General features: G+C 38.4%; 1 protein-coding gene across 1 annotated transcript in view; it reads right to left on the reverse strand.

The window, feature by feature from the left end:
- Positions 1 to 14,684, reverse strand: part of LOC106613892 (cytosolic carboxypeptidase 6) — a 402,565-nt gene extending 387,881 nt beyond the window's left edge. Inside the window, exons 1-2 of the mRNA XM_045687571.1 lie at positions 14,620 to 14,684; positions 8,125 to 8,247 (exon numbers count right to left, since the gene is read on the reverse strand). Of these exons, the coding sequence (XP_045543527.1) occupies positions 8,125 to 8,247; positions 14,620 to 14,662 (166 nt within the window). The 5' untranslated portion in view covers positions 14,663 to 14,684. The remainder of the gene's footprint in view (positions 1 to 8,124; positions 8,248 to 14,619) is intronic.
- Positions 14,685 to 14,784: the final 100 nt, after the last annotated feature.

Here is a 14,784-nt window from a genome sequence, read left to right on the forward strand (position 1 = left end):
TTACAAACATATTCTGCGCATGAATTTGTGATATCAAACAAAACCTGACACATGAATGAAGCTCATCTCAGGAAGGCATTCTAAATAAATCAGCAAAATAAACAGAGGCAGCTTAAAAAACATGAACTGGTAAAGCGTTACAAATCCTCGCCATTTTCACAAACTGCACCCTCTTGCCTCAGATGAGAAATGACACGTCTGCCTAGAAACTGTGTTTATGGAATCAGGATTGCTTGGAAATGAATTACTCCATCATTGGAGCTCTGCGTTCACACACCACAAGTGCAATAGAAGCTTGTTGCCGTCATGTTCACTTACAACATATTAACATCTGAGAGATTGAGGAGAAGCATGGACCCTGAGGACTATGACCCGAAGGCCCAGAATCCCCATACCACCATCTCTGTATCATTTAGAGACAACGAAAAACATGATTCATCACAGCCAAACATCCTGTACTAGCACACAAACACATGTCAACACTAAAGGGGAGCAAGCCAACATCAACCTAAAATGCATTTTTATGTCTTTGTGTGCAGTTGAAGGAAGTTGAAGGTAGTGTCACAAGCCATTGTTAACTAGTGTTAGCACAATGACTGGAAGTCTACCCGAACAGTATGCATCTGACTCTGGGTAAGTACAGTAGAAAAATGGCTTAATTGCCAAAATCTAATACTATCCCTTTAAGTAGGCTACATGAGCAATAATGGCAATAAAGTGTACGACTGTTGCATTATAAAATAATATGCATAAATGAACCTTTTCTACCTATCGTTAAAGCACCACCATGTAAAGGAAACATTTGCCAGCAATGTGAATATTCTGTTGAAACAATTACCCTACAAATCTTACAAAACGTTTGTGTGGTTACTAGCATTTTGTGACATTTTGAGAACAAGAGGCCAGCTCAATATTTTTATGTATCTCAACAATCAACAATTAACTTTCAAAATATTGAAGATGTTTGTACTACTTCTGCCAGGAGAAGTGTCCGTGTCAGAGCAAACTGGGCCATGTGTTCCCTCTCTGATTAGATGAAACCAAGAGCGGCAGGCGAGAATGTCAGACAGGATTATCGCCCGTTTCATTTGCTCTGCTTTTGCACAAACCTGATATCACCTCCCCTGCCTCGCTCAGTGACATGGCACAGACACATATGATAACTGAGACTACTGTAGCTTGCAAATATTATGACACTAGATGGGACTCTTCTGAAAAGTTTGCTCTGCTCAAACATGCAATGAAAAAATGGAGCAAGTATTCTTACAATATGTATTTTTTCTGTACATCATTAACATAGTATTTTACCTGTGCAAAGTGTATTCTACAGACTAGCAAGGGGATTGGCAAGGATTCTGCTCATGCTGTGACCCTGGGTTAAGTGCAATGGCTGCCCATGTCTCCAGAGCTACAAAGCTCTATGCCTGCTTAAGCGTAGCACCTTAGTCTTGGGATGTTTTGTTTCCTTCAGGGCCATGCCTATATAACGACACAACACCCACTGGGTATCAGATGGGACGTAAAAGGAAATAAAAAATTGACAAAAAAAAGAGTCCAGAAAAGAGGGCGAGAAAGCAAGGGAATGGACAAAAATGTAATAATATGCAATGTAATAATATAAATAAATATATTTTAACTCATAGTTATAAATGGTTGATAAATAGAATAAATCAAAAGGAATAGTCTAGCCGACTCTCACTTGACAGTTCAAATTTATCTCCATAATCTCCTCCCGACTTAAAAGAAGAAGAAAAAAAGCTAAAAAAAAAAGAAAATGTGAAAAGACCATTTAGTGTTTTGGGCAGTGAAGCCAATCCAATACCAAGGACAAGTAAGGGAGACGGAGAGGCTCGATTTCCTCTCAATACATCAGAGTCATAGCCTAAGTGTTACTGCACAACAAAATATTCATCTGGAAAACCCATAACTCAGTTAAAGTTACATAAGCTTATATAAGACAAAGTTAAAACAGGAATTTTAGCCTATATGGAATGGCTAGCTAGTGACTGTAAGATGCAATGACATCCAAAATTATACCCACGATCCAAAGATAAATAAGCAACTTTTACAGTATATACTTAATTTAATTATATTTGGTTACCAATCTAATCAGAAACCACGATGTACAGCTTTAAATCCGTTTTTCCTTTTCAGAAGAAAAACAAGTTTTGTCTACTGCCTTCCGCTATGTTATATTTTAATCACATTTTAGTCTTGGAATAAAACCAACAACAGGACATCAGGAGTGGCACTGTAGCTCAGCCCTCTCCAAACCACTTGTGCTAAGCATCTTGCTTGATTGTTAAAGCGTTTCCTTCTTCTTTAATCAATGAAGACCCAACTGTCTTGATTCATGGTTACTCTGGAGTATATAAATGTCTTCTGACAAGCTTGACTGCATTTCCCCCCAGCATTCGTTCAGTTCCTGTTTCGTTTTTTTCCTCTCTAAATGTTGCTTTGGCTCTGGCTGTAATCACTCATCCTGTAGATGGGCTCTGCAATTGCAACATGAACACTTCTAAGAGAAGATAAGGCAAGAGAATCCGTAAAATGCTTGGGAAAAGAAAAAAACAATTAAACCTTCATCAGCAGTGAACAGTGCAGGAATTGTTCATAGTGTTTATCCTCATTAGTAATCTCTCCGCAGAATCCTTTTAGTCATTTTTTTTACAGTTTTCTATTGTTCACTGATTCCAAAAATATTTTTTCATCTATTATCATTACTGTGCATGATTTAAAATCCACGTAGCAAATCCATGAAATGCTTCAGAGGTTCCATACTTTCTATAATGTCTATGGCGGATACATTCGTTTTGCATTTGGAAAGAATTTTATTATCAAGAATAAACATAAGTATATGCCCTACTTTTGCTTATTCATTCAGTTGCTACTTACTCCCCTCAGACTATGTTAACACATTTAGTTGGCATTTCAGAGGTATCCATGTCATATAAAAACAAAACTTCCATTTAAAATGATTTGTACACAATCATTTGGTCTTATTTTCTCATTCTTTGATGTCATTTAGCAGTCAGCAGTGCAGAAAATTTACATTTTATCTGTTACACTGTAGCCATGTAAAAGTTGCATAAATTACATTCGTTTTCCAAATTTGGATAAAACATTTACATCACAAATGGTTAGAAACACAAAATGCCACATGAATAAACATTATGGTACAGAAATGGTTATATTTTGGAAGGAAACCCCTCCCTACACTCTTAGAAAAAAGAGTTATTCGACTGTCCCCATAGGAGAACCATTTTTGGTTCCAGGTAGAACCCTTTTTGGTTCCATGTAGAACTTTTTTGGGTTCCATGTAGAACCCTGTGTAAAAGGTTCTACATGGAACCCAAGAGCCTTCTTCAAAGGGTTATCCTATGGGGACAACCGAAGAACCCTTTTAGGTTCTAGATTGCACCTTTTTTTCTATGAGTGTATATGGGGCAGGTAGCCTAGTGGTTAGAGCGTTGGGCCAGTAACCAAAAGGTAGCTAGATCGAATCCCCGAGCTGACATGGTAAAAATCTGTTGTTCTGCCCCTGAACAAGGCAGTTAAACCACTGTTCCTAGGCCATCATTGAATATAAGAATTTGTTCTTAACTGACTTGGCTAGTTAAATAAAGGTTAAAAAAAATAAATATGCAGTGTTATCTCAGTAGGAAAAACAACACTATGCCATGTCTGATAGGTGGGCACAGGATTTGCCCAGAGCATGAATGAGGTGCATCAGCCTGATATTCCATGAAAATGGTGAAAGCGAGTGGCAGACGCATGCAGGCAAGACAGTTGATGAAGTGTGAAGGGAAATGGCTTCCAACAGCAGTGGATGCTGTGGTGGACTCAAGTTATCTGCATAGCAAATAGAAAAACACTCGCTAGTCGCTAGCACATCCAGGTCTGTGAAAAGAGCATCTGTTTGGACTTGATAAATCACCTTTTCTTTCTTCAGTTAGACTTTTTCCCTGTTCTCTGGCATACCATCATAATATCCCTACTTCTTTATCTGTCTTATTACTAATTCCCTCAACTCACATGACAGTATCAAAGCTGTGGCCTGAGAAAGAGGAAGAATGCTAAATAAAAACAGCAGTGACTTACAATAGGTCTATAACAAAATACAAAGTTTGCTGAACTGCTACTTAGACAAAAGATGTTGGCAATTACAGGTGATTTTGGATATTACAGCCGAACTCATAACAATCAATGAGGCTTAATGAGTTGTGTCTGCAGTCAGTGTGAAACAAGTCAATTAGAAGATTTTACAGGTACCGCATATCCCACAATGGAAGGTCACATGAATATGTGAGTCAGAGTTCTGTTGTAGGGTACCGTACGCTTATCAATTAACCTTACTAAATATCTGCGATCTCCAAAGGCTTTACTTTGATTCGGTCTCCCTCTCCATGCAACTCGATGTCTGAAGACCAAGTTCAATAATCAATGATGGCTTAATTACTTGTGTGAATGGTCAACAGGAACAGTAAAACAATATGCTAACACTGTCAGTGTCATCCTTTAATGAGAAACACAGTGCTGGAGGCAATCAAGCCATTGACCACCTACATTCAGAATCCACAAAAAGATGTAAGATTCAATTGAATACCTACAGGCAGCTCTCAAAGTTCATCATTAGATCTGACAAGTACTTTATTATTAATATATTTGTAGGAAAGATTTTCCTACAAATATAAGCTACAGAATGGTTTAGCTAAATCCTAATTGTGCACAGATGGATGCACAGGTTGAATTCTGGAAAATGATTCACTGTATAGAATATTTCAAATTTATTCTAATTTGACAGTTAAGATTATTTCTGCTTATTCGTAAAACTAATGGAGCTCATTTGATTTGTGATTGGTGACTAATATTACCAAGTAAAGAATTATGTTTCAAGCACTAATCGCGCTTTCACATTAAAGCAATGCCATAATTCTGTCTGACATTGATAGAAAATAACTGTCAAAGTGACAAACATTTCATTTCTCCATGTACACATCGTAAAACTAATGATAAAGGTCCACGTAATAATAGATACAAATATGTTCCTTTCTCTAAATAAAAACCCATTGATTCATAAACATCCATAACAAAATGAAATTGATGGGCTAAAGAGATCATTATAACTATTAAAACTCAATTAGCATATAGAAGTCTATGAAAATTGACATTGTTTTTCATACCTCCATATCTACAGAACCATCAATATGGTTTTAATGACAGCTTGAGGAAATAGTCATTATTTTCTATACTATCAAAGTCTGCATTTTCTTGTATTATCTTAAAAAGCAAAGGAAGGAGGACTGCTGAAGCTAGTGTGACTCAGAGACCTGTGGGCTGCAATGCCTCTGAAAATACATACCACTGACATAATCTGCATATGGTTGACAAGAAACTGAATTATGTCTCATCTAAATGTAAATTAGGGGTTTTATACATTTAGTAAACGGCTTACATTACCGTAGTCTGTTTTAATAAACCAATTAGAATTTATTAGCAGGGATACTAAAGAAATCAAATCAAATCTCTAGTTTCTAAAATGTATGGAAAATGTTGACAGCTGTCCTACAAAAAAAGTGGCAATATTGGCAGGATGAATCTCACTGAGTGATATCTCCGCATAAATTCAAATAAATGTCTGCTTGAATTCACATGTTTCAGACAATAAATTATGTTTGAGGAGATGTGATCCATATAGTGATCCGTACAGTAGCCTCTATAAGGCTATTCAAATGTTCTTCCTGTCAGTGTCATTTTACATAACAAATGCATGAATTGGAAATGTGAGACCTTCACAGATATCACTGTCACTGCATGGAATGTGGATGCTAGTTATTTGACCATGCGGTGAGTGATACTGTCTAGATATTGATGTAATCTAAAGGGTAAATTTAAGCACTACATCAACAGTAGATATTCAACAGTAGATATTGATCTTGAATCTTCTTGGCAAACGAACATGTTTTAAATATGTTTACACCTTGGTAATATGAAAGGCATTCTTCTTCAGTGAAAATACATTGATATTGAATGCGTGTTGCTACTCAAGGTAGGCAATGCCAAATCGTTGGATTATGAATAGTCCTCTTTGTTTCTCAATTACACCAACAAAACAAACCCCAATTCTTTACTGACAGTGAGGGCTAAGTCCTGAAAAAAACATATCACTCCTTGTGAAATTTATTGACAGATACTCACCATATGACCACTGAAGTCAAAAATGACTTTTTATCATTTAGTCCTCATATAGGAGACCTGTTGGCTTATAAGTGGTTAAAACAGTTAGCCTAGCTGCAGTGTTGCTTCGTTGAAACAGCAACACAACATTAATTTGACATTAGCGTAGTTCAATTCCTCTCCGTTTCCAACTTCAGTAATGCATTTACTGGAAAGAGATTAATATCAATTCCATAAATCATTCAGGAGAATTTCCGGACCTAGAGACATCGGGGTAATGTTATACATGTTAGCGGATCTCAGTCTGTGAGCTCAACGCCCATTAATCAATGTCTGAGGTCCTCCGAGCATGTCATCTGGGAAAATAAGGAAACTTATTTAAAAACCCGTAAGAAATGTAAGTCTCCTGATTATTTATTAATATCCATATCAACCTCCTAAAACATATGTTTGTCTACTCTCCCCTCTATTCACTCTCCTTTGACAGGCCACATGCATAGCCGTTTTAATCTTCATTTATAACTCGAGATCGAGCATAACACTCACTTATAGACAAATCCTCAAATCCTCATGGCTTCCCAGATCTTAGTTAGAAGCTCTTTGTTTATCTCTTAACTTTCAAACCTCTCACCTGTTATGTGGTGCCATGGTGTGACTGACAATATCATATGATATTATAGTAATACCCTATCATCTGAATTTAATTTGATTGACAGTGCCGTTCGGTAGTATAAGCTTACCTTAAAAAATGGTGTCTAATAAACCTCTAATCACTTGTTTATTCAGTATTATGTCTGGGAGAAAAACACAGATTCTTCTCAGATGTTTCAAACTCTATCCAAATAAACAAAGTCAAAAAATCTAAATCAACTTAAAAAGTCTATCCTCTGACAGCTGGGCCAAACAGCACAGAATCACAAGTTAAACTTCATCTCTGCACAGCCAGAAATTGGTTGCCTGCCAAGAATATGAAAGCTATGTCTCATCTGTTGAAGACCCTGAACCTAATCTCCCAGCAGAGAATGATATTGTGAATGTTCCACAGGCCCACTGATTCACTGTCACTCCAGCCCAGAGCCGCTCTCTTTGCTGCCCACTTGACCTTGTCACAGCGGAAAGCACTTTATTTTCATTGTAGTGCCATTCATTTGGTTGAAAAGTTCAAAACAAAGGCCATTTGCAAAGCATTCTGGAACATATTAACTTGTTTAATTACAGTCTTCAACTAGGAAGATGGACAAGGTAAAAGAGCAGTGACTCACTTAGAACCTTTACATTTTTTTGTTACCATTTTCTATAGCTAATTAACCATTAAAAGACACAATCAAAGAAATGATTTAGGCCTAGTTGTATAGAATATTCTGCTTTTATTAATAGGCAATATTTAATATAATTTCACTGCTTCGATATGATGCAATTCAAATCACAGAAACATATCTAAGGAAATAAAATGGTTTTCGTAACTGAAGTATATGAGATCTGTAAAGGAGGATCAGAGGATCGCACTACAAAACAACCTGTTTGTATGCATGTGGGTCTTCCTGTATATTAGTAAACAAGAAAAAAAATAGGCTGAAAATGTAATACAGTACCCAGAAATGTGGTATATAGTGATAAATGACCTGTCAACCTGCCTTGCACCAGCAGGCATAGCCTACATTAAATTCATTATTTACTATAGCCTAAGTCTTATACTGCCCTTTTTAAATTGAGGGATGACAATAATGTCATCATAGAATGATCACTTGATAACACTGGATTGTTTTGTGATCAAAATAGAATGACATAACCTATAACTAATTAAGCTAGGTAAAGGAAATTCTAAGTTAGCCTAATTAGCGTAAATAAGCCTAGTCTGTGGATATATTTACAAATATTGTGATAAATGTATCAAATGTTGCAGTAGTTTAAATTGTGATATTACACCTCATTACAGTTTGTACTTACCACTCTCGAAGCAAGCATCAAAGACAAGGTGGCCTTTCCGTGGAACTCCTGTGTATCCTGGTGGAGTCACCATCAGCTTGTTCACATTGCCCACCAAGGCGTCCTCTCCTCCTGCTTCACTGCCTAGGACAACCACATATCACTTGTCAAACAATTTCATCTTAACTAATATCTATTAAACACCCCACCATTCTAAGGATATCACATGCGGTAAATATCATATTAAGGCTAGATATCTCAATATTATCACACTTTGTGCCTCAGAAGTAGATACAGTATGACAAGATGTCTTTTGTGCATCAAATGTGGCTTGCCTGCCTTATGCATAGTAAGTAAGGCATGCTATTGGCAAAGCCTTAACTGAGGTCACCTTGCAGAAATATATCTACTTGTATTGTATTAGAACTAAATAAAAACCTCAAGACAACAAAAAGGCGTGAAATGATTTATTTTGGTGTATTCAGAGATTTCACTATTGTAAACAAATGGTGTTACTAGCTAAAACTTCACAACCTTTAAAAGCTATAGCCAGGTCTAACAAGTGCTTGGCCTGATTTGTTGACAGGTGCTAAAGCAGGTGGTTAAACAGCCTATGCTATTTGGAGTGAAACAAACTGTCCTTTACCTGCAGATAATGCATTAATAATTATCAAGTGTCCCTGATAGTGTTGCATTTAATTACAGTACAGCCTAGGTAGCTAATACCATGCCATGTCATGCATGTTAACCTACACATGTGGATTAGGATTGAACTCTATGAACTCAGGTCTCGTAATTGTAGACTAGAAAAGGACATTTAAATGTGATGTGCTTGCTAGTCTTGAAGTATTTATGGTTGTGATATAGTAGTAGTAGTGACAGCAATGGTATTAATAGTGTTTTCAAAGGCTATGTGTTAGTTATAGTGACCGATTTTTGGGTGGTTTGTAGGTGTGGAGTCATTATAGTCAGTGGTGTAAAGTACTTAAGTAAAAAATATTTTAAAGTACTACTTAAGTAGTTTTTTTCGGATATCTGGGCCTAGTTGCATAACATATCTTAAGTGTTTCTCTTAAGGCCATACTTCAGGGCTTTTACCATAGTTTGAAGGCATGCATGGCAGAAACAGTATCTGGCCTGATTCACTGACTAAATATCTCTTCAAAGTGATCACATTTATTTTGTTAGATAGCAAAACTTCCACAATCAACACAGGATAACAAAATTGCTTCAGAAGAAAATAAACCAGGTTAGTAGCATGGATTTTGCACCTTCCAATGTTTAGCTAAGTACCCAGTTGGTTGATGTTTTCCTTTTGTAAACAGGGCTGATGAAAGCAACAATCACCTCCACAAATGCTGTTTACACTGATATCCATACTGAATTAAACAGTTAAGGGACCTCATGGGCACCCTTAACTTTTTCACTCAATTTAAAGGGGACATTCACCTTAAAATGTTTTGTGCAAGTGACTTACAGTTAAGAAAACTTTAAGGGGAAAGATGAGGGGAAAATTAACTTCAGGTGTTTTATGCAACCGGACCCTGTACTATTTATATTTTGGACAACTATTACTCCACTACATTCCTAAAGAAAATATGTACTTTTTACTCCCATACCTTTTCCCTTTCACCCAAAAGTACTTGTCAATTCGAATGCTCAGGCAGGACAGCATTATGGTCCAATTCATGCAACTATTAATATAACACGTTGTCATCCCTACTGCCTCAGATCTAGCGGACTAACTAAACACAAACCCTGCGTTTGTAAACTAGGTCTGAGTGTTAAAATTTCAAAAACAAGAAAAGTGTGCCGTTTGGTTTGCTTAATATAATGAATTTCATGTATAGTATTTACTTTTACTTATTACTTTTTCACAAGTATGACAATTGAGTATGTTTTCCACCACTGTACTTAAGTACATTTAAAACCATGCACTTTTAAACGAGTAGTATCACTTTTACTTGAGTCATTTTCTATTAAGGTATCTTTACTTTTACTTAAGAATGACAATTGAGTACTTTTTCCACCACTGATTATAGTGGGCTAGTATTGTAGGCTAGAGTGAGTGCTATGTCATCATTAGGTGTTTTTAAGCTCTCAAAATATTTTTGTTTGTACATTCTGAAAGTTTTGTGGCAGTGATTTCAGTTTAGAGTGTTGAAGCCTGCATTCCACCATTGAAATGAGCGGGGATACAATACATTTTATAGTTTGAGGTAATGGTATAAAAAGCTGAATACAAGCACACTATTCCAGACTGGTCTGCTCGTTTTAGAGTTTGAATGGCGTGTCTAGCTTAAACGGTTGAAGACAAGCCAGAATTGCTTCCCATTCAAGTCTATGGCCCCTGAAATGCATTGGGATTAATACAAATGTGGTTGTAGTGTGAAAAGTACAAGTAGTATCAAAGCAACAGTTCCAGTGCCAGTCTGCATGTTTTAACTGACTTGCCTAGGTAAATTAAACACTTAAAAACAATTAATAGTATTCCTTTAATAGGCAACTCAACTGCCTGGGAGAGCATATTTTTCAAGAGTTCGTAAAATTCTAAAACATATTAGTCATTTCATCATTATTAAATGATGTTTTAGAAGTAAACAACCTTGTCATTTCTTATTTTATACACAATTAGCAAAAATTTTTTGGGGTAAATTAGGTTCGGTTTTGCACACATTCAAATCAAATCAAAGTTGATTTGTCACAAGCGCCGAATACAACAGGTGTAGACCTTACAGTGAAATGCTTACTTACAGGCTCTAACCAATAGTGTGAAAAAAAAGGTATGTGTGTGTGTGTAGGTAAGTAAAGAAATAGTAAAAAGACATTTGAAAATAAGAGTAGCAAGGCTATATACAGACACCGGTTAGTCAGGCTTATTGAGGTAGTATGTACATGTAGGTATGGTTAAAGTGACTATGCATATATGATGAACAGAGAGTAGCAGTAGCGTAAAAAGAGGGGTTGGCGGGTGGTGGGACACAATACAGATAGCCCGGTTAGCCAATGTGTGGGAGCACTGGTTGGTCGGGCCAATTGAGGTAGTATGCACATGAATGTATAGTTAGAGTGACTATGCATACATGATAAACAAAGAGTAGCAGCAGCGTAAAAGAGGGGTTGGGGGGCCACACAATGCAAATAGTCCGGGTAACCATTTGGTTACCTGTTCAGGAGTCTTAATGGCTTGGGGGTAAAAACTGTTGAGAAGCCTTTTTGTCCTAGACTTGCCACTCCAGTACCGCTTGCCATGCAGTAGTAGAGAGAACAGTCTATGACTGGGGTGGCTGGAGTCTTTGACAATTTGTAAGGCCTTCCTCTGATACCGCCTGGTGTAGAGGTCCTGGAGGGCAGGCAGCTTTGCCCCAGTGATGTACTGGGCCGTACGCACTACCCTCCGAAGTGCCTTGCGGTCGGAGGCCGAGCAATTGCCGTACCAGGCAGTGATGTAACCGGTCAGGATGCTCTCGATGTTGCAGCTGTAGAACCTTTTGAGGATCTGAGGACCCATGCCAAATCTTTTTAGTTTCCTGAGAGGGAATAGGCTTTGTCGTGCCCTCTTCACGACTGTCTTGGTGTGTTTGGACCATTCTAGTTTGTTGTTGATGTGGACACCAAGGAACTTGAAGCTCTCAACCTGCTCCACTGCAGCCCCGTCGATGAGAATGGGGGCGTGCTCGGTGCTCTTTTTCCTGTAGTCCACAATCATCTCCTTAGCATTGGTTACGTTGAGGGATAGGTTGTTATTCTGGCACCACCCAGCCAGGTCTCTGACCTCCTCCCTATAGGCTGTCTCGTCGTTGTCGGTGATCAGGCCTACCACTGTTGTGTCGTCTGCAAACTTAATGATGGTGTTGGAGTCGTGCCTGGCCATGCAGTCGTGGGTGAACAGCGAGTACAGGAGGGGAGTGAGCACGCACCCCTGGGGAGCTCCAGTGTTGAGGATCAGTGTGGCAGATGTGTTGCTACCTACCCTCACCACCTGGGGGCGGCCCGTCAGGAAGTCCAGGATCCAGTTGCAGAGGGAGATGTTTAGTCCCAGGTTCCTTAGCTTAGTGATGAGGTTTGAGGGTACTATGGTGTTGAATGCTGAGCTGTAGTCAATGAATAGCATTCTCACATAGGTGTTCATTTTGTCCAGGTGGGAAAGGGCAGTGTGGAGTGCAATAGAGATTGCATCATCTGTGGATATGTTTGGGCAGTATGCAAATTGGAGTGGGTCTAGGGTTTCTGGGATAATGGTGTTTATGTGAGCCATTACCAGCCTTTCAAAGCACTTCATGGCTACAGATGTGAGTGCTACGGGTCTGTAGTCATTTAGGCAGCTTGCCTTCGTGTTCTTGGGCACAGGGACTATGGTGGTCTGCTTGAAAGATGTTGGTATTACAGACTCAATCAGGGACATGTTGAAAATGTCAGTGAAGACACCTGCCAGTTGGTCAGCACATGCCCAGAGCACACGTCTTGGTAATCCGTCTGGCCCCGCAGCCTTGTGTATGTTGACCTGTTTAAAGGTCTTACTCACATCGGCTACGGAGAGTGTGATCACACAGTCGTCCGGAACAGCTGATGCTCTCATGCATGCCTCAGTGTTGCTTGCCTCGAAGCAAGCATAGAAGTGATTTAGCTCGTCTGGTAGGCTCGTGTCACTGGGCAGCTCGTGGCTGTGCTTCCCTTTGTAGTCTGTAATAGTTTGCAAGCCCTGCCAGGTTAGAGTCCCGCACCTTGAAAGCGGCGGCTCTATCCTTTAGCTCAGTGCGAATGTTGCCTGTAATCCATGGCTTCTGGTTGGGGTATTTTCACTTCCTGATTTTCAACCATCTTTGGATGGGTGTTTTAAAAATATATGGGAGTCCGATAATGAAAACCACATGATCATTTTAATAAATGGCATTGGTTGAGATGATAAAATATTGCAAAATTAGCTGCCTGTTAAGGGGAACGAATTCTTATTTACAATGACGGCCTACCCCAGCCACACCCTAACCCGGACGACGCTGGGCTAATTGGGTACCGCCATATTAAGCCAACGCTAGATATGATTTTGGACAATAGAAAAATATTGTTATGGGATCCTTATTAACTGTCTGCCTGTTATCTTCAAAATTTTTATAATATCATTCAGTACATGAAATGTTATTGTTATTCTAAGCATATGAACTGTAAACGCATTCATTTACATGTATCATATTTATTCAGATCATCAGTCCTCATTTAACTAGGCCCATCTTCCATTATAAGTAAATTAAGCAGACAAGATGTAAATTAATGTATCCTTTTTTTGATGATTAAAAAAATTCCAATACTAAATAATGCTGGTTGAGATGTTTGCGATGCATTATTTATCAAAGTTTAAGTTTCTATAAAAGTCATGCACACAAAAATTATTCATTTCTAGCCTATATCTGGCATCACCATCAACAAACCATAATCTAACTCAGTTTAGGAGCCTGAGATCGCGGATATACTGAGGGAGTCATACCCTATGGTTATGACAATGTCATCCTGTCCTTTGTTTTGTTATGTGTTAAATGTGTATGCTTATAAGGCAAGGTATGCCTATTAGGCTAGGTCTACTTTAAAGCCTAGGTCTACTATGTTGTTTGTAAATGTTTTAAACGTTTATTTAAGAAGACCACAATGAAAATAAGTTTTCAAAGTTTTGGTGTCATCCTCAATGATTTTAAATGCATTATCCACATGTGGGTTGTATTGTGTTTTACATTGTCAAATAAACCTATTTTGAGGCTAAACACAATAATTTTTCAGATATTTTTTTTTATTGGTGTGCCAGTTAAAGGTTAAAGTTGTTATGGTGTTTACGGTTTTGGTACTAGAGATTCCAGCGGAATAATAATAATAATAAGTATGACCAGTTTATAAAGCAAAGCACACCTAATTAAAACCCGTACAATGACGTGTAGCCATTGCCATGCTATTACTATAGATATATAGGGAACCACTACTTCTTGTGTCTAACACAGCTACTTACATTTACATTACATTTATGGCTGTGCTACTTGCCACAGCCAGTTGCTGCAAGACAGCTAGTATTTGCTAGCTCTGGTCCTGTACGTCGTTCGGTTGAGAGTACAGCAGAACGACGCCCTGGACCAGAGCTAGCACTAGCTAACTAGCTAACGTTAGCTGCTAAACTCACAGTCACATAGCAAATCCCGCACATTAGATGCATGGCAAGTAGCCTGTCCAGGCAGAGTGTTTACGGCAAACACTTCAATTTGCTGAACATTTTCATGCTACTAGCTAGTATTATGTATATCAGGTAGCTAGCTAACTAGAAGGTTAACGTTACCTAACAAAGTAACGTCGTTCGCTAGTAACAAGCTTACTTAGCTAACTAGCAAAGTGATGTTTACAAACGATGTTGTGTCGGTCTAGGTGATTGATGCAGCAGTCCAGACTCATTCATAACTAAATGTGCAGCAACCTGCTATGCACTCTCATGCACTTGAATATAGGTACTATAGGAGGTAGGTAGCACTACTATTTACACACCAGCGTCGACGTCTCTCATGTTCTCCTCCATCTTCCTTTCCATTTTTGCACAACACACCAGCGCACAACGCTGGCTGAGTGTTGCCACGGCAACGCAGTCTAGGGATAAGGACAGGTGGGAGGGAGTTGGATGGTTTCCACTAGCTTCCACAGTCAGATTCCTCA

This window comes from Salmo salar, chromosome ssa10, assembly GCF_905237065.1.
Source record: "Salmo salar chromosome ssa10, Ssal_v3.1, whole genome shotgun sequence".
NCBI lineage: Eukaryota > Metazoa > Chordata > Actinopteri > Salmoniformes > Salmonidae > Salmo > Salmo salar.